Here is a 23,304-nt window from a genome sequence, read left to right as displayed (position 1 = left end):
CATGTTGGCCAGGCTGCTCTTGAACTCCTGACCTCAAGTGATCTGCCCACCTTGGCCTCCCAAAGTGTCATTAGGTGCTGGGATTACAGGACAGCTACCGTGCCCACTCTAATTTTTTAATTTTTTGTAGATATGGGGTCTTGCTATGTTCCCCAGGCTAGCCTCAAACTCCTAGCCTCAGGTGATCCTCCCACTTTGGCCTCCCAAAGCACTGAGATTAGAGGCGTAAGCCACTGTGCCCAGTGAAGGTCATTCATTTTTAGATCCTGCCCCTGTAATACTCGAAGGGGGATTACTTTGGCATGCAGCTCGTGGTGATCCTGGGACCCCCAGGCTGAAATGGCCATTCAGTGGCCTGAGGGTCACCCAATCCATGTGATGTGGACAGGACAGCTGGATCATAAGGGTCAGCCCCAGCGAGCAGGCTCACTCATGATGGACATATTAAGAGACCTCTCAGTTGTTTAGATGGTTTTGTGGGAAGCAACAACCTTACAGGGTTGGCTTGTAATTATACAATTATGCATATTGTCCATCCCTTCACTTATCTGTGCTGAGTAAAGGATACCAAGAGAGATTTCCAGATGTCATCAGAGCTGGGATAGTTCTATTTGTCATCCTGGTGTGCTGTTGGAATTGAAAGATCTACATTCTGGAAATAGCTTTGGTCTGGACTAGGAAAGAGGAAGGAGTGAGGGAGTGTGGAGTGTTGTCAAGACTATGGACCATATGCTGGGGAAGGAAAGGATGCAGATGGGGAGAAAGAGATGAGGTCTCTGGCATGAGCCCTGGGTAGCAGCTGGTACCACTTGGGGAGTGGGGAGCCTCCAGTGGCCTTGGAGGAGGGGCTTTGTGAGCCCAGTGCCACATCCCTGGGGTCCGGGAGCCAGAGACATGGAGAAGCAGACCCGTACTGCTAAGAGGAGAGGGCTGGGCTGAGGGTGACGCATCAGGATGTGCCAGATTGTGGACCTGGCATAGTCTAAGCCCTGGGAGAGGTGAGCACTGTTTTCCAGGCAGGGAGCCCAAAGCGCAAAGAACTGGGGAAGGGGCAGAGGCCTGAGCCTCAGCTTTCTCAGCATTTTAAGCACAAGTTCTCCAAAAGCAATGTAACTCAAACCTTGTCTCATTTTATTGACATACTGATGGTCCCCAACTTACGATGGTTCAAATTACAATTTTTCAGCTTTACAAACAAGCGAAAGCAATGTAGGCTTTCAGTATATTCCTCAACTTACTTCCACATAAACCCATCGTAAGTTGAAAATATTGTATGTCAAAAATGCACTTTTTTGGCCAGGGATGGTGGCTCACGCCTGTAATCCCAACACTTTGGAAGGCTGAGATAGGAGGATCACTTGAGGCCAGGAGATTGAGACCAGCCTGGGCAACATAGCAAGACCCTTGTCTCTTAAAAAAAAGAAATGTATTTGGCTGGGCACAGTGGCTTACGCCTGTAATCCAAGCACTTTGGGAGACCGAGGCGGGCAGATCACCTGAGGTCAGGAGTTCCACACCAGCCTGACCAACATGGAGAAACCCTGTCTCTACTAAAAATACAAAATTAGCTGGTTGTGGTGGTGCATGCCTGTAATCCCAGCTACTTGGGAGGCTGAGGCAGGAGAATCGCTTGAACCTGGGAGGTGGAGGTTGTGGTGAGCTGAGATCGCGCCATTGCACTCCAACCTGGGCAACAGGAGCAAAACTTCGTCTCAAAAAAAAATGTACTTTTGACTTGTGATATTTTCAACTTACACTGGGTTTATCTGGATGAAATCCCATTGAAAGTCAAGGAACATCTATATCTTCATTTGGGCATGAGTGGAAATACCGGTAAGTAGCCTGAGCTCACTGATCAGAGTAATTAGGGTGAGGCTAATGTGGTGATTTAAAGCAAAAAGAATGTGTAGTAAATAAGCATATAGGTGGCCAAGAGATATAGTCATGCAGGTGTTGGGAGAGCAACTGGTGCTGGGCGACAGACATTAGAGGACAGGAGGGCTTCCACAGCTTCTGGGACTGCCGTTCTGCTCCTGAAGATTGGCTCCCCCTGCCTTCAGCGCAGCAGGGTTTGCGGCCTTGTCAGAGAGCAGCTACTGGGATCCAACGGGAGCTTCTGGGAGGTCCTGCAGGGGTTGCTTCCTTCCGCCTGCCTTGTTGCCCCCCTCCTGTCCTCACCTGGTCTTGTTCTGGCTGTCCATGGACCCTGGGCTGTGGCAGGTAGTGTGGGGCTGCAGGTGCATGTCCCGGGTGGGGCATGGGCCACCGACAGGCTTTGCAGGGTCCCCTCCCCTGCCCCCTTCACGGCTGCATCTGTCTCTTTCCTCCACAGGGGGAGGGGTTGCACCAACTACGCGAGGCTTTGAAGATTTTAGCTGAGAGGGTTTTAATCTTGGAAACAATGATTGGGCTCTATGGTGAGTAGAGACAGACAGACGGACAGACGGCCCAGCCCCTGCCTGCCAGCCTTCCCCAAGCCCTCCTGGGGTGGAACTGGCCTGAGCCCAGTCATAAGGCTGGAGAAGGTGCCTGCCCCAGGCAAGCATGGACCTGAGAGGCCACAACCACCCTTCCCTCAATGACTGGTTCCCTCCTCCATGGGTGCAGGGTGCCCTAGAAACCCGGGCCCTGCTGCTGTGGTCAGACCTGGGCCTCTAAGCATTATAGGTAGTGTGGTTTCTAGGCCTGCAGGGAACCAGAGATGACAGATTTCAAGTTTGGAAGAAATTATGGGCAATGGAACCAAACTCCACTCCAGGAGTGGGATCGTGGGTAACAGAGCCAGACTCCTGCAGTGCAAGGAATCATGGGGAATCCAATCACAACTCAGGGCAACAGGAGGATTATAGGTAATGGATCCAGAATCTAGTCAACCTTCAGCTCTAGAGAAATCATGGGTAACAGAGTCAGGCCTGCAGGACAATAGGTCATGGAGCAAGACTCCAGAAGGGCAGAGGACTGTGGGTGACAGAACTAGGCTCAGGCCCCAGGGGACTCTGGGTAATATACCACCTACTAGTTCTGACCTTCCTCTCCCATAAGCCCCCAGAGGCTCTCACAAGGCAGATCCTCCTGGCCCCAGGTGTCCCCTTTGCAGTTTTCCCTTTGGTCCTCCTAACCTGTTCTGTTGGTCCCTTTAGGGGACTAACAGAGCCAGGCCCTCACCCCAGGCATTCATTTACCCAGAAACTCTCCAGCCATGTGATTATTTGAGGAGCCAGGCCAGCTCTGTCCCCACCATAGGACGGGAGACTGAGGTCTCAGTACTGAGACTCACTCCCAGGCTCCTGCCCTGATGCCAGCTGGCAGGGCCCTCCCACCCTCCCCGCTTGGCTCCCCAGCCCAGCCCTCGGAGGCCAGACTCGCACCGTCTGCTCTTCTCCATCTCCCATCAGGCTCCTAGCTTACAGAGCTTCCTGCAGCAGCAGGCTCAGCTGGAGCTCCTGGCCAGACGGGTCACCCTCCTGGAAGCCATCATCTGGCCAGGTAATGGCAGGGTGGGCAGGTAGGGGCAGCCTCTTCCAGGAAGGGCCTGGAAAAGCCTGGGCATGCAGAAGGCACCTTCCGATGCTTGGCCCAGGCCAGTGGACACTCTTTCTTCATCCAGCCAGCCAGCCAGCAAATGGTGCCTGGCAGAGAGAAGGCTCTGGTCACTCGAGTGAATGAGCACCTGCTCTGTGCCAGGCACCTTGTTGGGACAGGCTCCACAAGATAAGACATAGTCCTGCCCTTGAGGAGTGTAGGGTGCTGGGGGGCTCAGGAGAACCCTGACACTGGTAGAGAAACCCAAGGTGAGCTACACTGCAGGGAAGGGAGTACAGGCAGCCATGGGAATACAGAAGTGCCTCTGGCCTGGCCCAGAGGAGGTTGGAGGGGGGTCAGGCAGGTCTCCCTGGAGGAGGTGATATCTAAGTGGAGACTTGAAGGGCAAGGATCTGGGGAGAGTGAACAGGCAGAGAAACAGCATGAGTGAAGGCCAAGAGACCAGAAGGAGCCTAGAAGCGACAGAATCTGGTAGGGCCTAGAGTGAGAAGGTCCTAGAAGGCAGGTTGGGGTAGTACAGGAGGTGGTTAGACACCAGTGGGTGGTACCCCTCCTTGCGTCTGGCTCCTGGGAGTGAGGCTGAGAAAATCTCTCCCCATGAAACTGGAGCTTGTAGCTGGCCTTGAAGAAAGGAAGGGATTGGCCACCCGAGGGGCTGAGCTCTGTTCCTCACCTGCCCAGCCGCCCCATCTCGCAGCCCAGTGAGCACATCAGTGCACGGAGGCCTTCACATCATGTCCAACCTCGCATCTATTTTAAAGACTGAGAGGCCGGTCTTGGTGGCTCACACCTGTAATCCTAGCACTTTGGGAGGCCGAGGTGTACGGATCACCTGAGGTCAGGAGTTCGAGACCAGCCTGGGCAACATGGCGAAACCCCATCTCTACTAAAAATTAGCTGGGTGTGGCGGCGGGCACCGGTAATCCCAGCTACTCGGGAGGCTGAGGCGGAGAATCACTTGAACTCGAAAGGCAGAGGTTGCAGTGAGCCGAGATCGCACCACTGTACTCCAGCCTGGGCGACAGTGAGACTCCATCTCAAAAAAAAAAAAAAGACTGAGAAACTTAGGTCCCAAGCAGGAAGGAGGGTTAAGGTTAGAGCCCAGCCTCCTTCATCCAGCAAAACTGTAGGGAGCACTCATTGAAAGCCAGACCTGGTTGGGCATGGGCACTGGCGCTCTGGAGTGCAGATAGGTGCCGGCCGTGGGGAGCTGGCCATGAGTGGCAGGGAATCGTATCTACAGAGATATGGGGTAGGGGAGCACAGAAGGATATGGGCGAGGAACAGTCACTTGTCCCTAGGGGTTGGAGAAGGCTTCTTGGAAGAGGGGACTCTGCGTTGTGTCCTGGAAGATCCCAGTGAGTGTGCCAGGTGGGGAAGTGGGTCGGGCAGCCTTGAGAGAGTCCTGCCTGTGCAGAGGTCCAGAGCCTGGGAAGGGTGTGGGGTCTGCTTCCAAAGCTCCTCCCACAGTGCCACATGCTTCTCTAACTTCTAGAAACTTCAGTGCCTAGCTCCCAGACCTCCTCCCCTCTTACAGAGAGGGGCCAAGGACCAAATCTCAGGCTCTCAGAACCTTTTTAGGCGTCTCCACCTTCTCTCTGGGGATTGGAGCAGGAGCTAGAAGGGACACATTTGGGCCACCATGGCTCTGGATCTGTCCCTGCCTTCAGCCAGCTCTGTCTCTGACAGCCCAGGGAGAAAAGTGCCAGGCACCTGAGAAGTCCCACACCCACTGCCAGTGGCCCCTCGAGCCAGCTTGGGTCGGGGCTTGGAGGGACAGGTCAAGGGAGTGGGAGATGGGACAGGGAAGGAGGTGGGACCCTCCCCATTGGCCCAACATACACATCAGGTGCTACTGAAGACCCAGATGGGGTTCATGTTTAGGTTATAATCAATTATTATGATAATAGTATCAGCGGCCACATGTCTGGCCCACCTGGGCTGGATTGATCATCTCCAATCTCTTAGGGGAGGAAGCTTGCTAGGTGAGCGATGCCGATGCCGTGGCCATTTTACAGATGAAGAAACAGAAGCTCAGAGGCTCTTGTGACTGCTTCAGAGTCACAGGAATGGGAATGGTCAGGCTAGGGGTCCACCTCAGGTCTCCCCTCTAAAGTCCTGGCCCTTTGGACTGCATCAGCAAAGGTTTGCTGACTCCGCCACTCATCCAGGGCCCAAAATTTGATTGTGACAAACTCACAGGGACCAGACCTGCAGGAGACCTGGGTGGAAGCAACACCAACCTAGTAACCATAATAATCCAGCATTTCCTGTGAAAACCACTTTCCAGTCCTGGTCACGGTAAACACATGTATCATAAGGGTGTCAAAATGGGACTGTTATGCTCACGTTCCAGATGACGCTCAGAGGTTCTGTGACTTGCCCAAGGCCACATAACTGGCAGAGTGGGACCAAGCCATGATCCCAGCTGGCACTGGGGCCAGTGCTCTGTGCCACTCCCCTCCCACGCTCCCTAAGGTATGGAATGTCCCTTTCAGTGACCACACATGCCTGTCTGCTCCAGGAGCCCTCATCTCAGCCCAGAGGTGCAGGGCAGGCTGGGCCACACAGGGTTGGGGCACTGGCAGTCATGATTACAACGGGATAGCCCACTCCCTGGCAGTGCCCTCAGTGGGAACCTGGTGTTCACCAGAACCCAAGTATCTGTCCTATGGAGGCTTAGCCAAGTCCTCCACTACGGCCCTCTCCTCCCTGAGTGTCCATCTCCCCCTAGAAAAACAGCCTATTCTTCTGACCTGCCTGGCCTGCTCATTTTACTTTGGGAGGGGCTGAGATGATAGTCACAGAAGGCTTCCTGGAGGAGATGGCTCCTACCCTTGGTTTTGAAGGATGAGTAGTTTTCCGGTTCCATCCGGAACTGTCCCTGTTTCAGAGATGAGATGACTGAGGCCCTGACAGAGGTCCAGCTTGCCCAAGACTGCACAGTAGGTCAGTGGCAGAGCCTGGCCTCCTAAGGTCTTTCCCCCAACTGGTGGCCTAGCCCATGTCTGTTCCCTAGCCTCAGTTTACCAGCTACCAAATGGGGAGGATTCAGGGCACACCTCCACCCCAAAATGAATAGAAAAAAGCAGCAGCCTTTATATGAAGCATTCACTGCATGCTAAACACTTCCTAAAGGCGGTGGGTATGGTTATCCCCACCTGACAAAGCAGGAATCAGAGGCCCTGAGTGCTCTCCTTGGGCTAGGGGGCTGCTAAGTCCTGGTGTGAGGCAGCAGCCAATCTGCAGACTCCCTTTCCCACAGCTCTGCAGCCAGATACCAGGGTGGATTATACCTGGCAGAGGGTGCCCGGTTCTGCCACCCCCTAGAGGGCCAAGGGGAGGTGGGCACCTCACATGAACCCCTCTAATGTGACCTCTCTTCTTCTTCCCTCCGGCAGAACCAGAGCTGGGGTCTGGGGCAGGCCCTGCCGGCACAGGCACCCCCAGCCTCCTTCGGGGCAAGAGGGGCGGACATGCAGCCAACTACCGGATCGTGGCCCCCAGGAGCCGGGACGAGAGAGGCTGAGGGCGGTGGTGGCCCCTGAGGCAGACCAGGCCAGGCTTCCCCTCCTACCTGGACTCGGCCAGCTGCCTCCAGGGACCGCCCATCCATATTTATTAATGTCCTCAGGGTCCCTTCTGCCATCTAGGCCTTAGGGGTAAGCAGGTCTCAGTCCTGGCACCATGCACATGTCTGAGGCTGAGCAAGGGCTGAGAGGAGAGGCTTGGGCCTCAGTTTCCCTCTGTGAAGTGGGGGGAGGCAGGCCTTCAAGGAGGGATAGAGGTACAAAGCTTCGTCTCATCTGCTGTCTGAGCATCCAGGCCCAAAGGCACTGAGGGAGTCAGGAGCTGGGGCTCGGCACACGCAGGGATGACAGGGCAGGGGGCAGTCTTCCTCCCCCTCCCCGACCAAACCTCGGGGAGCCCTCCTGTGCCCCTCCCTCCTTGTTGTCCAGTGCTGGGTTCCCCACCCCGAGGTCAGGCTGCCCAATCCTCTGACTGGATCACCGGGGGCTTCTTGCCTCAGTTCTCCCCTCTGAGCCCCCAGGCCCTCCTGCATCTCAGGTTGGGGATGGGGACAGGGAGAGGAAGGGGCCGCCTACTCCTGCAAATGCTTGTGACAGATGCCAGGAGGTAGATGTGTGCTGGCCAATAAAGGCCCCTACCTGATTCCCCGCAGCTTGGTCTCAGTGTGTGCTTAGATGGGGGCAGCTGGGAATGAGGCTACGACGGGAGAGGGCTAGAAATGGGCGGTGGAGAATGCTCTGTGCTGGAGGACTGAGCTTCTTGGAGGTACAGGCTGCATGGTGCAGGGCCAGGAAGCCTGTGTCTCTGGACATCAGGGAACAGCTCTCCCACAACTGGTCATTCATTTGGTGCTCACTCATTCATTCATCCCCCTGATGCCAACACAGAAGAGTGAAACACAAGTGCTGCCTCCAAGGAGGTCCAGGTTGAAAAACAAACTGGTTTTTATTCTAAACACGTACTAGGGCAGCATGCTGGGGGGCCTCTCCTGCCTCCAGAGGTGCCCCTGCTCCCCACTGTGGCCCTCTTTAGACAGAGCAGGAGCTCGGGCTACCCACATGCAGCCCAGCCCTTAGCACCCAAGGGCCTGCCTGTGCCCCACTCCCTGCCTGGGCTAGGGAGGCCCAGGACCCTCGGAGTGGGCAGGCCCATCCTTTCCATGGGTCACCAGGGTCTCAGTGCCCACTTGTCCTCCAACCAACAGTGACACGGCACCCTCCACCCGGCCTGTGGCTGCCAGTGCCACCACCGCCTGCTCCGTAGGGAAGCCCATGCGCTCCAGCTGCTGCAGCCTGTGGGGGGTGGGGGGACAAGCGGGGAGTGTCAGGGCCACCCTGGCCCCTATACCAGGGGACCCCACCTCTGCCCACACCACCTTACCGCAGAGAGGAGACAGAGGACTTGGACAGCCATGGTGCGCTCTGGGGTCCCTGGGCTGGCCCGTCAAGAAGCGAGGCCTGGATGCCCTCCTGCAGCATCTGCTCATCCAAGGCCGCCCACATCGGAGTCCCTGGGGAGAAGCTGGCCCCAGCCCAGTCCAGGCCCGCCTCTGAGGAGCCCTCCCAGGTGGGCTGCACAGGCCTCAGGCCTGGTGGGGGCAGGGCTGAGCCTTCACAGTGGGACCAGAGGTCGGGGGAGGCCACATAAGGCGGTCCAGAGATGGGAGGCCTGGAGGAGTGGGAACAGAAGAGGGCCTGACTGCCAGCCCTGCCACAGCACCCACCACCTGGACTGGCGTCCCCCCCATCACCCTCACCTCACTCCGGCAGGATGGGTGACAGGCAGCTCCGCCAGGCTGCCCGGGGTGGGAAGGAGCCTCAGGGGCCAGCACCCCGCCAAGGTCCTGCACAAGACACCCTCCTGCAGTGCCTGCAGCCGTCGCTCTGAGGGTTCCAGCCACTGGAAGGCCCCAGCTGCATCTGTCTGCCCAGGGCAGGGCGGCCGGTCAAGGAAAACCAAAAGCAGCCAGGGGTGGGCCCACGCCACAGGCCAGGCCCCATGCCAAGTGTGCTGGCCACCATTCCCTCCCGTCTCCTCACTGTGGACCAGCATGGAATAGCGTCACCCTGATGAGCAGCAGAGGCTCAGAAAGGAAAAGGGATCTGCCTGAAGCTACTCAGCCAAACACAGCCAGGTATGCCTCACCCCAAAGCCTGGGCTCACCCATGACCCACTCTGTTCCCAGAACCCTATGCACCTTTTCAGGTCTGTAACTCAAGGCCCACCCTTCCTGGAAGAAGTCCCATGGACACACCTGCTATTGCCTTCAGACAGGCCTGGATAACTCCTGTCCCCAATCCACAGTGCAGGGGCCAGCCTGTTCTCTCTGGTGGCACTGTTTTCCCCGATAGGTATGAATCATCTTAGGGCTGGACACAGTGGCTCACAGCTGTATAATCCCAGCACTTGGGGAGGCTGAGACAGGAGGATCACTTGAGGCCAGGAGTTCAAGACCAGCCTGGGCAACATAGACCCCGTCTCTATAAAAAACTTTTTAAATTAGCTGGACGTGGCAGTGCACACCTGTAATCTCAGCTACTCAAGTGGCTGAGGCAAGAGGATGGTTTGAGCCCAGGAGTTTGAGGCTGTAGTGAGAGCTATGACGGCGTCGCCACACTCCAGCTTGGGTGACAGAACGAGACCCTGTCTCTAAAAATTAAAAAAAAAATCTTAGAAGCAGGACACCAATAAGTAGTGCTCTAGCACTATTTATTTATTTATTTATTTGTTTATTTTTGAGACAAAGTCTCACACTGTCGCCCAGGCTGATGTGCAGTGGTGAAATCTCGGCTCACTGCAACCTCCACCTCCGAGTTTCAAACAATTCTCCTGCCTCAGCTTCCTGAATAGATGGGATTACATGCACGTGCCATCACACCTGGCTATTTTGTATTCTTAGTACAGGGTTTCACCATGTGGGCCAGGCTGGTCTCAAACTCCTGGCCTCAAGAAATCCGCCCACCTCAGCCTCCTAAAGTGGTAGGATTACAGGCATTAAGCCACTGCACCCAGCCTCTAGCACCATTTATTACAAAGAATATTCTTTTCCTCATTGAATCGACTTGGCACTCTTGTCAAAATAAATTGACTATACAGTAAATCTAATAGTTTATTTCTAGATTGTCAATTCTAGTCCATCAATCTGTATGTCTATCCTGATGCCAGTACCACAATATCTTGATTATTATAATTCTGAACGGCTTTTTTTTTTTTTTTTGGAGAGTCTTGCTCTGTCGCCCAGGCTGGAGTGCAGTGGTGCAATCTCAGCTCACTGCAACCTCTGTCTCCTGGGTTCCAGCAATTCTCCTGCCTCAGCCTCATGAGCAGCTGGGATTACAGGCATGTGCCACCACGCCTGGCTAATTTTTGTATTTTTAGTAGAGATGGGATTTCACCATGTTGGCCACGCTGGTCCTGAACTCCTGACGTCAAGTGATCTGTCTGCCTCGGCCTCTCAAAGTGCTGGGATTACAGGCGTGAGCCACTGCACCTGGCCACTTTTGTAGTTTTAAGTTTTGAAATTGAAAAGTGTAAGTCTTCCAGGTTTGCTTTTCTTTTTCAAGATTATCTGAGGTATTCTGGGTTCTTTACATTTCCATATTAATTTTAGGACCAGCTTGCTAATTTCTGCACCAACAACAAAGACAGCTGAGATTTTGATAAGAATTGTGTGGGATCTATAAATCAACTGAGTAGCATTACCATTTTAACAATATTAAGTATTCCAATCCGTGAACATGAGATCTTTCCATTCACTTAGGCTTTTAATTTTTTTTTTGAGAGGGAGTCTCGCTTTCTCGCCCAGGCTGGAGTGCAGCAGCACTATCTTGGCTCACTGTAGCCTCTGCCTCTCGGATTCAAGCACTTCTCCTGTCTCAGTCTCCCAAGTAGCTGGGACCACAGGCGCCTCTGGCATGATCTCGGCTCATTGCAGCCTCTGCCTCCCAGGTTCAAGCAATTCTCCTGTCTCAGTCTCCCAAGTAGCTGGGACTACAGGCGCCTGCCACCACGCCCGGCTAATTTTTGTTTTTTGGGGTTTGAGACCGGGGTCTCGCCCTGTCGCCCAGGCTCGAGTGCAGTGGCACGATCTCGGCTCATTGCACCCTCTGCCTCCCAGGTTCAAGTGATTGTCCTGCCTCAGTCTCCTGAGTAGCTGGGATTACAGGTGCACACCACCACACCCAGCTAATTTTTGTATTTTTAGTAGAGATGGGGTTTTACCATGTTGGCCAGGCTGGTCTCGAACTCCTGACCTCGTGATCCGCCCACCTTGGCCTCCCAAAGTGTTGGGATTATAGGCATGGCCTAATTTTTTTATTTTTAGTACAGATGGGGTTTCACCATGTTGGCCAAGCTGGTCTTGAACTCCAGACCTCAAGTGATCTGCCCTCCTGGCCTCCCAAAGTGCTGGGGTTACAGGTGTGAGCGACTACGCCCGGCCAGGCTTTTAATTTTTTTAATTTTTTTTTTTTTTTTTTTTTTTTTTGAGACAGAGTCTCGCTCTGTCGCCCAGGCTGGAGTGCAGTGGTGCGATCTCGGCTCACTGCAAGCTCCGCCTCCCGGGTTCACGCCATTCTCCTGCCTCAGCCTCTCCGAGTAGCTGGGACTACAGGCGCCCGCCACCAAGCCCGGCTAATTTTTTGTATTTTTAGTAGAGACGGGGTTTCACCGTGGTCTCGATCTCCTGACCTCGTGATCCGCCCGCCTCGGCCTCCCAAAGTGCTGGGATTACAAGCGTGAGCCACCGCGCTCGGCCAATTTTTTTAATTTTTAATTTTTGCTCAGGGTGGTTTGGCTACTCTGGGCCTTTTGTGGTTCCATATAAATTTTGGGATTATTTTTTCTATTTCTGCGAAGAATGGCATTGATATTACAGGGAGCCCACGGAGCCCTTTACATTGTAACTGGCACCTCCACCAGGCCATAAGCCCCTGGGTCCCAGCCCAGAGCATGTCCCAGAGGAAGACTCAGAGAAGCTCCAGGAATGTGTGTGCACAGCTCCTTGGTATTGCTTGGGCCTTCACCCCTTTGTGCCACTTCCTTCCCAGGCACCCACCCACAGAAGCCACACATCCCCATGGGCCCTGAGCTCAGGCAAAGGATACAGGCCAGGCCGGCAAGGAGGCCGCAAAGGAGCTGCAGGAAGGGTGGCTCAGAGCTGAGCAGTGGGGTCAGGGCAAGCAGCAGCCACGGCGGCAGCCACGGTGGCAGTGCCCCACGGGGCCGTCTAGGGCGGTGTCCCTCCCCAGCCAGCATGGCCAGGTGGACAGGCATGTATCCACAGCTGCCGGCTGCACTGGACACCCCAAGGCCGGCGAGCAGCACTGCCAGCAGCCCAGAAGCCAAGGCGAGCAGGGCCGAGGCATGCAGGAATCTCAGCGTGCCCAGGTGGCACTCCTGCTGCCAGCCCACAGTGGGCAGGAGCAGCAGGCTCAGGAGCAGGCCCGGCAGGGCCGTGTGGCCCAGGGCATGGGTCAGCAGCCGGTGCACTGGGAGAGAGAAGGGGCTTATGTGCCAGGTTAGTGGCCCCAACATCCAAGGCTGTCCCAGGTGTGCCAGGTTGAAGGTTACCCTACACCAGGGCCACCTGCTGAGCCCACCTCCCCTCCCCAGGAGCCAGTCTGCCCACAGCCAGCACTTAATCATTGGTGGAAGGGACCAAGGACTTCCAAACACTGTGGCTACGCCTCTGTGATATTAAACAGAACACACTGGACCTGCCACTCAGTCTTTTTACTGACAACCCGCTACTGAGCACTCACTATGTCCCAGACACCATGAAGGTACTCTGCTTCTGTATTTACTAAATCATACCTGGCTGAGAGCATGAGATGGCCTGCTTCAATCCTGGAGCTACCCCATTCCCTCAAGCTGTGTGACCCTGGTCAAATCACTTAACCTCTCCAAGCATCATTGGGGGTCCTCAAATACAAATCGGAGGAGTTATTATTGAGAAACAGGTGCTCAGCTGAGGTCACTCCTCAAACCCCCAACACCTCCTCCTCCCATCCTCATGCTTAGCTGAAAGTCTTAGTTGTTTTTTGTTTTGTTTTGTTTTTTGAGACAGAGTCTCGCTCTGTCGCCCAGGCTGGAGTGCAGTGGCGCGATCTCGGCTCACTGCAAGCTCCGCCTCCCGGGTTCACGCCATTCTCCTGCCTCAGCCTCCGGAGTAGCTGGGACTACAGGCGTCCACCACTACGCCCGGCTAATTTTTTTGTATTTTTAGTAGAGAGGGGGTTTCACCGTGTTAGCCAGGATGGTCTCAATCTTCTGACCTCGTGATCCGCCCGCCTCGGCCTCCCAAAGTGCTGGGATTACAGGTGTGAGCCACTGCGCCCGGCCAATTTTTGTATTTTTAGTAGAGACAGGGTTTCACCATGTTGGCTGGGCTGGTCTCAAACTCCTGACCTCAAGTGATCCACCTGCCTTAGCCTCCCAAAGTGCTGGGATTACAGGCATCAGCCACCCGGCCTTAGTTCTTATTTCAAGGAAAAGCTGCCAGAAAGGGAAACCATGAGAAAAGCACTCCTACCCACAGGTTCCAGCCCACCCTGCCGAGTCCTCTGCCTCCCTTCTTGGCTGTGGATGTGCTGGGCATGCTCCTGTCTAAGGCCACGCTTCCCCGGGACACTGGGCCCCATCCCTGTTTGACCCCTGGAGGCCTAGTGCTGCTCCTGCCAACTGGGCCCAGGCCCTACAGCAAGTCTCCTGCTTCCTCCAAGGTCCACGTGGCTGGCCCTCACCCTGCCAGGGGTCCAGCAACAGCTCCGGGGCCAGGACCAGGCCGGGGCCAGCCCCCACCAGCCACAGGCTGCTCATCAGGAGCATCAGGACTGAGGAGGCGAGAGGCAGCGCTGGGGACAGTTGGCCATGGGGGCCCCTGGCGTGCATAGCTTGGTTGAGGATGGTGAACGGTGGTCCTGGAGCTGTGTGCTGGGGATAAAAGAAAACAATAACAAGTTATTATTGGAGTTTTATCTCACCAATACCCTCTCAAGCACCTTATCAACAGCCCTATTTTATAGAGGTGGAAACAGGCTGGAGAGGCAGGCCCAGCAGCTTGGCCATAGTGGAGCTTAGACCCTAACCCATGCGCTCATAAGCCGTCTTACCATTCCACTCACCTCTGTTTAAGGACCGGCAGGGGACAGGCATAGAGACTCCTAAGTCCTGATGGGCCCTGAACTCCCAAAAAGAGGTGTTCAGGCCTTCACCCCCAGGGCGAATTCAGGGACATCTCTAGCCCTCTTCTGTCCTCCCCCTTCCCTCAGGCTACTACCTCCCTCCTTCCTCCCCTCCCCTGTGCCCAGCCTTAATGCTCCAGATGGTTTCAGTTGCCCTTGACCCTGGGGTGGGGCCAGACAATGGGCAAGCAGACTGGGGAAGGGGTGGGGCAGAAGGGCAGGAGTCCCACACCTTGAGCCATACTAAGAGACCTGGGACTGAGACATCCCGTTTGAGGGTGAGCCCATCCACCATAAGCCTCCTCCTGCTTCCTTACTGGCACAGCCCCTCTGGCCCTGGCTCCCCTTTCCACAGGAAGGGTACAGTATGTGCTCCACCTCTTTCTGCTCTGTGTCCTGAGGCAAGTTTCCAAACTCATCTTTTTACAGATGAGCCTCATTTTGCAGATGAGCCTCTCCTTTCTCATCTGTAAAATTGAAATTCAGAAATTCTTTTCCTCAGAGCATGTTGAAATAAAAAGGAATAGGCTAAGGCAGACCCTGGCCCACAACTCTTGCTCCATAAACCATAGCAATCCCCACTAATCATGGCAGGTGTCAGTAGCCACCAACCGGCCCATCGAGAAGGCCTCAATATGGAGGTGGCTGCTCCAGCCTAGCTGGTCCCAGCTATGGCCCCCAAACATGGCCTTTCCCTGCCCATCCAAAGCAAGGCCTTCTCCCCCGTGCTCTCCTCTTGCATCCAGCCTGTCCTCCAGGGCCCGTAGGTCTTCGCCCCTGGTCAGGCCTCTCGGTCCCAGGACTCCCACTGAGCTGATTCAGGGCAGGAAGCAGGATCCCAGAGAGACAAGAAGGCTGCCTAATTTGCTCCCCTGCCAAGTGCCTTCTCCACATCTACCAGTTTCCTGCAGGAAAAATGTGGAAAGCTCCTCTGCCTGCATTGTCCTTCCCTCCGTTTTGCCAGCAGGCAAACTCCTATTTCACCCTTGGAAGCCCAGCTCAAATATCCCTTCCCCTCCTCTGGCCCCCTAACATCATGGATCTTATCCTTAGGAGCACCGCTTGGCCAGTCTGTCTCCCTAGGCAGGTGGTCTGAGCTCATGGCTCCTCTGATCCAACCCCACATTCCCTAGGGTATTCACAGCACACAGCCAGTGCTTTATATACGTTCACTGAAGAAAGGACACTAGCTTGGCTCCTGGTCCTGCTGAGGGATTTGAAGGTGAACCCTGCCCTTCGCGGACCCAGGCATCCACCTAGGGGGCTGGGGCTAGAGGTCCAGGAAGGTGGGCAGGGTCAGCCTTGCCTGGAGGCAGGGTTTGGGGCCAAGGCACCCACGTAAACCTCTTCCTGCATCTAAACTCCTCCTGCATCGACACCTCACAACCATTCCCCCGCTCTGCGCACCTTAGCAAGGGTGAAGGGCTTACCCGTGGACACTCGGAACTGGGGCGTGAGCCCCCTGGACCTCACTTTCTTCAATCTATGAAACGGGGCAGTGCACCACCAGGCCCTGCCTACCTTACTGGGAAGCCGGGAGGGCAGAATGGAAAGACAAGGACGGAGATTCTTCCGGGTGGCGGATAGAGTAGGGGGTCCCAGGATCTGTCTGGTTCAAACTCAGCTGGGGACTTTGCAGAGATACTCAATTTCCTTGGGCCTCAGTTTCCCCTTCTGTAGAAACAAGGGTATTGGATGAGGGATGATTAAAGGGCCTGCTCCACCTCGACCGTTACCAGGTAAGGGGTCTCGGGGCCAGGCACGGCGTTCGAGGCCTCCCACCCAGCCGACCGGCCTTGGGGGCCCTTCCCCGCTGGCCCGGGCCACGCGTCCCGGGTACTCACTGCAGAGCGCGCCCGGAAACCCCGAAAGGCCGGTCGGGGACCCCGGCTGGGAGTCGGGACTCTAGCTCCCAGGCGAGACCCGAGAACCCTGAATCCATTCCGCGCACACCCGGCCGCGTGACCCCGGCGACCGGCTGGCGCGCCACCCATTCCTCGCGGCCCGCGGATTAGTCAGCAGTTGTTTTAGTCCGGGTCCCTTCCCCCAGCCCTCCCGCCGATCTCCGTCTCCCTGCAGGGCCGACTCTTCAGCGACGGTCCCTAGAGCCAGCGGACAGAACCATTCCAGAGAGCCTAGTCTCGTGCAGAGAGCCTCTCCGGTTTCACACTAAGACCCGCTCACCCGCGCTCTGGCCCCTTAGGTGCTATTTTGGCCCGAGTGTCACGTCGGGCGCTCTTTAGAGAGGATTGGGACAAGAGTTGCGGACGCGAAGAACGAGAAAGCGGTGGTTCATCCCTCCTGACCCCACCCCCGTGGCCTGGCCGGATGGTCGCGCCCGGGGTTGCGGGATTTGCGCCTGCGCAGTGCGGCGCCTAGAGGGAAAGCGAGAGGGAGACGGACGTTGAGAGAACGAGGAGGAAGGAGAGAAAATGGCGTCCACGGGTGAGTATGGTAGAACTGCGGTCGCGCCGGCGGTAGCCGGAACGCCCAAACTGGGGGTTGTTCGTCTCTAGGCTTGGCTGGGAAGACTGAGTGGAGTTGCCGAGAGGGGTTTGAGGCACCCGCCGCGGCCCGACGAGCTCGGGGATCCGCGTTCCTCTCCCCTCCCCCAACCGGGCGGGCCGGTTCTGGAATCTTCCGGCGCCCGTGGCGCGCGGGGGGCTCACTGTGGCGGGGGCGCGCGGGGCCCGCCTTGGCCTCCATTGTGTGGCGGTCCTCGCACCCTGCTCTCCGGGCCTCCCGCCACGTGGGCGGGGCCTGCGGCCTTCGAGGCCCTGCGTGAAGGGGAGGATTTGGCCAGGCCTCAAGCCGGTCACTATGAAACCGCCGGGGGTGCCGCAGGCTGCTGTCCCTGTGAGGCCTCTCTCCCCGTTTCCAGGGTTTCCCGAGAAACCAGGGAAAAAAGCAAATAAAGATATCGTGGATTTGTGGACCGAGGGGTGCCGGCCTATGAGCTGGAGCCCCGTCATCCTTACCTAGTCGGCTGGGGCGCTGGCGCTGCCGAGCTGCCCCCTCTGCGGCTTCCAGCCCCAAGCCGAACTTCTGCTCGCCTGGGCTTTAGACAGAATGTGCTTCCCTCCTCCAGGGCCCCCGGTTTGCCGCCTTTTTGGGCTTCTCTATTTTTATCGTTATTTATTAATCCACGCCCTCCCCTCCCCCAAAACCAATTAAGTGGCTTCCCAGGGCCCTTTTTCTGCAAACGCCGAGGGACATCCGTTGTATAATAAGGCCAGCCTGGGTCGAGAGACGAGAAACGCTACCAGAAAGATATTTCTGGCCTCTCTGACCTAGGAAGAACAAAAGGCCGAGCCTGCATTTGAATTATGTTTCAGCAGTGGCCTCGCACGTTTGTTCTCCTGCGTTAGGCCGGCAGGCCTGTTGATTTCGTAGGTCGACAGAGAGGAGAGGGAAAAAAAGGCCAGTAGAAGCAATCTTAAAGGCACTTGCAAGCAAGCCCCGGATGGGAACTCCAAAATGGGAGTAGAGTGGTCCTTGATGGAAGGAGCGTTTAAGAGTGTCGCCTAGCCATCACCTGCAGTTCGCAACCTGTGGGTACACTAACCCGCGAAAATTGGCAGGGTGGAGCATTTTTGCCCCGGGGGTATTCTCAGGCCACCTGGTTCCAGGCCTTAGAGACAGTGGGAGAAGATGAGAAGGAAGACAGGAAAAGTTCTGGGCCCTCCAGAGTTTTTAGAGTCCAGAATCCAGCAACTTAAGGACAGTTTAAGAATTCTCCCCATCTGTGGTCAATAAACAGGTTAAGTGTTGGCTGTTCGTGCCGGGATACCAAAGAGTGCCGGTAGAAGAGAGGACTCTGAAATACCACAGCTAACCTCCTGGTGGGAAGTGGTTTCCTAGGTGCCCTATCCACTCTCTTCTCCTCTGCAAAAGCCTGAAAAGGCAAAACGTGTGCGTTGACATGGCTGGACATGCCTTTTTTTCAGTCAACTTTGTTCAAACCTTGTTCACCAGTAACTACCATGTACTGTACTGTATTAGAATTACAGTTGTGGTTTCTGTTGACATACAGTAAACACATTAGGCCTGGCTGGGGCGGGGGGCTTCAGAGTCACATAAGTAATCTGGTCCTTAGTTTCCTTTCCTGTAAAATACAGAAGTTAGGCTATACCTCTTCAGCTTTTGAGCCCTTTTGACCTTCCAGCATAAGCATTCCACAAATTTGTCCCATGCTGACTTCAACTCAGGTAGTGTGAAGCAGCTTCCATAGTGACTGCTCTAAAGTGTTAAACCGTTGCCTTGGGTTAATAATAATAGAGGTTTTCTCTCCTCGTATGTGTCTCGTAGAAAAGTACGTAAAGCATATATATCCAGTGCAACAAAGAATTGGAATGCAGGCTCGCAGCAATCTAGAACCCCCATCCCTTAATCACAGTGAAGTGATTTTTAGTGAAGTCTGTGGCTCACTTTGGGGGTTAAAAACGAACACAGTTGGTTGCTGAATAATCTGACCCGTTTGTAATTGTATTAGGTTGGTGCAAAAGTAATTACTTTTGCACCAACCTAATAGCTTGTTTGAGGGCCTGTGATGTTTGTGTGCTCTAGGAAGATAAATGTAAGTTCATGAAACAAATTTGCTACCTTCCATATAGCCCACCAGTTAGTATAGGGCCGAATCCTCTGGTTTCTCACTGATAAGAGGTCATTGGTTGTTCCATATCAGCTTTGCCAGTTTTATGTTTTACATAACTACTCTTGTGTAAAAGTCGTTTTGCAGACGTTGAACTTACATGACAGTGATTTAGAATCATTTCTCAAGCAAAGACCTCAACAAAACGTGGGTTAAAATATTTGATGTTAAATGATTCATTGCTGTTTATTTTGTAGATGCCACATGGAAAAAATGATTTGCGTTTAGTTTTAATGTCACAGAGTGTATGACTTGTAGTGCTATTGAAAATGCCTTTAAGATTGTCATGAACAGATTATTTTTTCATTATAGGTAGCCTTTGGGCAGTTGATTTGTTCCTCTTGGTGATTAAGGGTTTTGAGTTAGGAGTGTGTACAAAGGAAAGAAAGTAGTCCAGTAAAGTATAGAGAGGTAGGTAGATAAGCCAACCTGAAGAGATGGATTCAGCAAAGCTCTCTCAGGCCGCCGAGGGATTGTGAGGCTGGCTTTGGATTGCGTGAAGTCGATGCCATGAAGAGCTGTCAATTGTTGATTTTGGATGAGGGACTACTTTCTGATTGGAAAATAAAGGACCCCTTTTTTCCATCCTAATGGCAGTACTGTCTTCAGACAGAACAAGATATGTGTTCTTGTGGAGAAGAAAGAATTGGGCAGAATTTTCAAAAATAATTACTTTAACTGCCTTTAAAAAAAAAAACTAAATTTATCTAACTTTAATGCAGTAGTGCTCTGAAAACTATTTTCTGTTTGTTTTTACTACTTGTAGACACCTCAGTGGACCAGAGTTTTTGGTCCCTTTGGATGCATGTTATAAATTTCATAGGAAAAGGAAAATTATAGGGAGGTTTACTTAGATAAGGGATGAAAATTCATGTCATTTTTTTTTAAAGTTGAAATCATTTTGAGTTGTATGAAAGACAATACCAAATTTTTCCCAGAAAGACTAAATGCTTTTTCTTCTTTGCCAGTCTTCAGGGTTCTGCCTTAGCTCTGCTTCACCAGGATTTATAACATATCTAGATTTTAAGTTGCTGCACAAATGTAGTTCTGACACAGCAAACCCTTTAAAACACTGGATGGAGTGTGGTGACTGCCTGCTTGTCTGCCATTCCGTTTCACTGTCGTTGAGCTAGGGAATGATGGTTTGTCTAACTTGCTAAAGTGAGGGGAGTGAAAACTAATTTTTGAGGAGAGGTAGGTTCTAACGTAAGCAATCTAGTGTTAAACTTTGTATTATTGTTGCATGCCTCCGTTTTATATGAGGGTAAAAACTTCTGATCCTGTTAGTAGATCTTGTCAGTCTGTGATATTGATGATCATCCTGTATTTCAGATGACAGGTGGGATTGGGATGGGTTTTGTGGTCATGGGAACATACAAAGTATACCTGCCAAATCAGCTGACCTTGACCTCATTAGCTAGTCCCATAGTCAAATGTTGAGTTTAACTGGTTTAGACTTTTTTTCTGTTAGGTGTTGAGAGGTAAGGGGGACTCATTTGGACCTGTGTTGGCAGGTCTCCCTGCAGTTTAAAGAATTCTTCCTGCCACGTGAATTCTTTCCCCCTTTTTTCTCTTCTCCTTGTTTCTGCTAACTTTACACTATTTTTTCTCTTTGTTTTCCTCTAGATTACAGTACCTATAGCCAAGCTGCAGCGCAGCAGGGGTAAGTCAGTCTTTTATAACCGTATTTTGTGTGTGATTAATATTTTTTGAATATGGAGCCTTCTATAATTGTAGAGGTGGTATTTGAATGTTCTCTATTCAAGTTATTGCATTTAATTCTTTCGCAGCTACAGTGCTTACACCGCCCAGCCCACTCAAGGATATGCACAGACCACCCAGGTAATCTTTAAAATAATTACATGTACCTGCACCTCCAAGTAAAATCAGTAAATTATCCAGTTATCTTTCAGTTATCCAGTAAAACAAATGAGTAATGTGTTTGTAGTAGTAAAATACCCAGGCATTTTAAACTTTCACAGTGGGAGTGTGAAGCACTCTATTCTGCCATCATAAATGAAACCATTCAAAAGCTGATAATTGACTCTCTATAACTTTTTAATATGATTTCTCAAGTTAGGTGCCCTGTTCCATGCTTGGTCCTTCTTCATTATGTTTAAATTTAGTGAATTTATTCATCATAGCAATTCTGCAAAGGAAGAGGATGATATGACCATTCTGCAGAGGAGAACATTGCAGTGCATAGATATTAAGTAACTTGCCAGTGGTTGCACAGTAAGTGGTGGGGTTAGCTCTAAAAACTGGCGACCTAGCCAAGGAGCTGCTGAGCTCTTTCCAGTGAAGAATCTGTTGAAAAGCCTAGGCCAACAGATTCTAGAAATTAGCCTTTTAGTGTTCTCAAGATAATATTGAATTCTGAAATGATCCATGCCATAAAATGGATACTAATAACTGCCATGGAAACATGTTCTAGGACAGGCAGAATGTGATGTCTCTGGCAGATCTTACATAACTGGTCATTTAAACAAACCTAGAGAATAATCATGCTAATATCTGAAAGAACAACTCATTCTTTGCTTGATTTTAAGTATTATTGATGTCTAAGTTCAAAAGACAGTACTCTTGATGTGCCCACCGTAAGAGGACATACAGCGTTCTGGTTCATTTTCTTTGAAGTGGTGTAGTAGTTTTAAAGTCTTTTTGTCAAGCTGAAAATCTGGTTTTCAGTTTTTTCTGACAGATTTTAGCCCTCTTCATTGCTTTCTCTTTGTTCATTTGTCTTCCTACCTTCTGTTTCCAATCGCTAAAACTGTGCTACACTAAGTGCTAGCAATTAATACACCTGTGCCCTTATTGCTCTTCCCTTGAGAGTGTCTTGTTAATCTCATGTATAGTTAACTGAGGTTTTGCCTGATTATCTTTTTTTCCCCCTCTTGAGAAGCTGTGAATGACATTGCCTACTTACCTAATGAGCTTTTTTTGTAGCTAACTTAACCATAATATGAGTGAATCAGATAAGGGATAACATTCATGATACTGTGATTATTTGTCTTGTTTTGTTGTTGGTTTTTTTTGTTGTTGGTTTTTTTAGTCTTCTAGAAAGGAATGTTTTTGATTTTGGTTCTCCAATTTAGAAACCTAAACAGCAGTCCATTTTATTGCTAAAATACAAAAGTTCATATATGAAGTTCTTGCATTCATTTTTTTGGAGCAGGCATATGGGCAACAAAGCTATGGAACCTATGGACAGCCCACTGATGTCAGCTATACCCAGGCTCAGACCACTGCAACCTATGGGCAGACCGCCTATGCAACTTCTTATGGACAGCCTCCCACTGGTAAGGCCTGCCTTGGAGAGATTTTTGGGTCGTTCTGGCTAGGGCATTGGCTAAGAAGCTTATTAGTCATGCTTTCGGACGTATATTCTAGTCCATACCTTGGCATCTGGGGAATCCTTTATTCTTAGGAAGAGGTATTTTTTCTCTTTCTTCCCTACTCTTATAGTCTTGAGAGATCTCCAGTAGAATGTGGGTGGGATAAATTCCAAGAGCGAACTTTTAACTGTTTGAATAATCTCATGATGAAATGGAGACTATGTAAAAGATTGTGCTAATGCTAATACTGAGTAAGAATGAGTCTTAAATTGAGCTGCTTAAAAATCAAGCTGGTTTTCACATGTTTGCTTCATCTGATAGTGTACCCTCTACTTTTTGTTTTGTGCTTTCCACAGTAGAAGGGACCAGTACAGGTTTGACTATCCTGCTCATTCTTGCATGGGAAATGCTTTCCATCTTGTCTAACCCTGTAATGTTAATCCTTTAGGTGTTTTCATTTGTTTAACCCCCAAACTTTCTAACATCACACACAGCAAGGTGCTAATGAAAAACTGCTTCAGGTGCCATTTGCAGATCCATGTCCTGTTCTTTATATGATTTTGGGAAAGGTTTTATTTAATACTACTTTGTTTCAAGCCTTAATAATAGTTATTTACCTTCCCAAAGGTATTTCAGATGATTTCTCCCCAGCTGATTTTCCCGTTCCCTGAAGGATAGATTGCATGATGAGATTTATTTAGAGGAGCAGACTGCCACCCTGCATGTATCATGTTTGTCTACTGGTTGGTTTCTAGTCCAGAGACATTTTATTTTCTGTTTTAAGTGTTATGAATTATTTTAATCCACGGTATGTCTTGAATATATATAACATTATTCCAAGAAACTAAAAAATAAACTATTCTAAGAATTAGAAGAAATTGTATTCTGATACTGAGGTTGGGTGGGATACATAAAAAATCTATGATAATTTTTTGTGTTCAGTGCTGTGTAATGTTTCAGGCTCTCTACCCCCCCTTTTATTATTGCTGTTATAAAAGACTCTAATAAAGTCTTAAAGATATCAGAGCTCTTATTTTCAAACTATCTTTAGTTCTCCAAA

The 23,304-nt window shown here is 51.9% G+C and overlaps 3 protein-coding genes across 51 annotated transcripts in view; 2 read left to right on the top strand and 1 right to left on the bottom strand.

Annotated features, from left to right (window-relative positions):
* The window catches only part of EMID1 (EMI domain containing 1), a 55,273-nt gene extending 47,557 nt beyond the window's left edge, over positions 1-7,716 (top strand). For 3 of the 8 annotated variants that reach the window (XM_055254400.2, XM_055254396.2, XM_055254393.2), the window contains 2 exons: positions 3,396-3,486; positions 6,945-7,716. In XM_055254400.2, the coding sequence (XP_055110375.2) occupies positions 3,396-3,486; positions 6,945-7,072 (219 nt within the window). In that variant the 3' untranslated portion in view covers positions 7,073-7,716. Of the gene's footprint in view, positions 1-2,332; positions 2,418-3,395; positions 3,487-6,944 lie in introns of all 8 variants that reach the window. The other 5 variants (XM_055254398.2, XM_055254397.2, XM_055254394.2 and 2 more) reach the window with 3 other exon arrangements.
* Positions 7,717-8,000: 284 nt separating this feature from the next.
* On the bottom strand, positions 8,001-15,926 carry RHBDD3 (rhomboid domain containing 3). Of its 4 annotated transcripts, none has more exons than XM_063623409.1 (6): positions 15,780-15,926; positions 13,773-14,007; positions 12,180-12,563; positions 8,831-8,993; positions 8,455-8,742; positions 8,001-8,366 (listed from the first exon to the last, which is right to left on the bottom strand). In XM_063623409.1, the coding sequence occupies exons 2-6, from the start codon at positions 13,963-13,965 to the stop codon at positions 8,189-8,191; spliced, it is 1,206 nt and encodes a 401-aa protein (XP_063479479.1). In that variant the 5' UTR covers positions 13,966-14,007; positions 15,780-15,926; the 3' UTR covers positions 8,001-8,188. The 4 variants fall into 4 exon arrangements, with proteins under 4 accessions (XP_063479479.1, XP_055110380.2, XP_063479480.1 ...); XM_055254405.2 differs by having other exon boundaries at positions 13,818-14,007; XM_063623410.1 differs by having other exon boundaries at positions 15,689-15,825.
* A 644-nt stretch (positions 15,927-16,570) lies between these two features.
* EWSR1 (EWS RNA binding protein 1) overlaps positions 16,571-23,304 on the top strand; it is a 29,810-nt gene continuing 23,076 nt past the window's right edge. For 19 of the 39 annotated variants that reach the window (XM_063623403.1, XM_063623402.1, XM_063623398.1 and 16 more), the window contains exons 1-4: positions 16,602-16,703; positions 20,536-20,572; positions 20,700-20,751; positions 22,085-22,208. In XM_063623403.1, coding sequence (XP_063479473.1) covers positions 16,691-16,703; positions 20,536-20,572; positions 20,700-20,751; positions 22,085-22,208 — 226 coding nt within the window. In that variant the 5' untranslated portion in view covers positions 16,602-16,690. Of the gene's footprint in view, positions 16,704-20,535; positions 20,573-20,699; positions 20,752-22,081; positions 22,209-22,600; positions 22,619-23,304 lie in introns of all 39 variants that reach the window. The other 20 variants (XM_063623391.1, XM_063623387.1, XM_063623379.1 and 17 more) reach the window with 5 other exon arrangements.

The sequence above is a fragment of the Symphalangus syndactylus genome, chromosome 18 (genome assembly GCF_028878055.3).
Source record: "Symphalangus syndactylus isolate Jambi chromosome 18, NHGRI_mSymSyn1-v2.1_pri, whole genome shotgun sequence".
Lineage (NCBI taxonomy): Eukaryota > Metazoa > Chordata > Mammalia > Primates > Hylobatidae > Symphalangus > Symphalangus syndactylus.
The sequence above is the reverse complement of the archived record's forward strand: the minus strand, read 5'-3'. Positions and strand labels throughout refer to the sequence as shown.

Bases quoted from the DNA above. Each gene is read 5' to 3' on its own strand.
- RHBDD3 (XM_063623409.1), bottom strand. From the start codon at position 13,965: ATGCACGCCAGGGGCCCCCATGGCCAACTGTCCCCAGCGCTGCCTCTC. The intron at 12,564-13,772 runs GTAGGGCCTGGG...TCTCTCTCCCAG, and splicing joins GAGGAAGCAGGAGACTTGCT to TGCACCGGCTGCTGACCCAT. The intron at 8,367-8,454 runs GTAAGGTGGTGT...CACCCCCCACAG, and splicing joins TCCTCTGTCTCCTCTCTGCG to GCTGCAGCAGCTGGAGCGCA.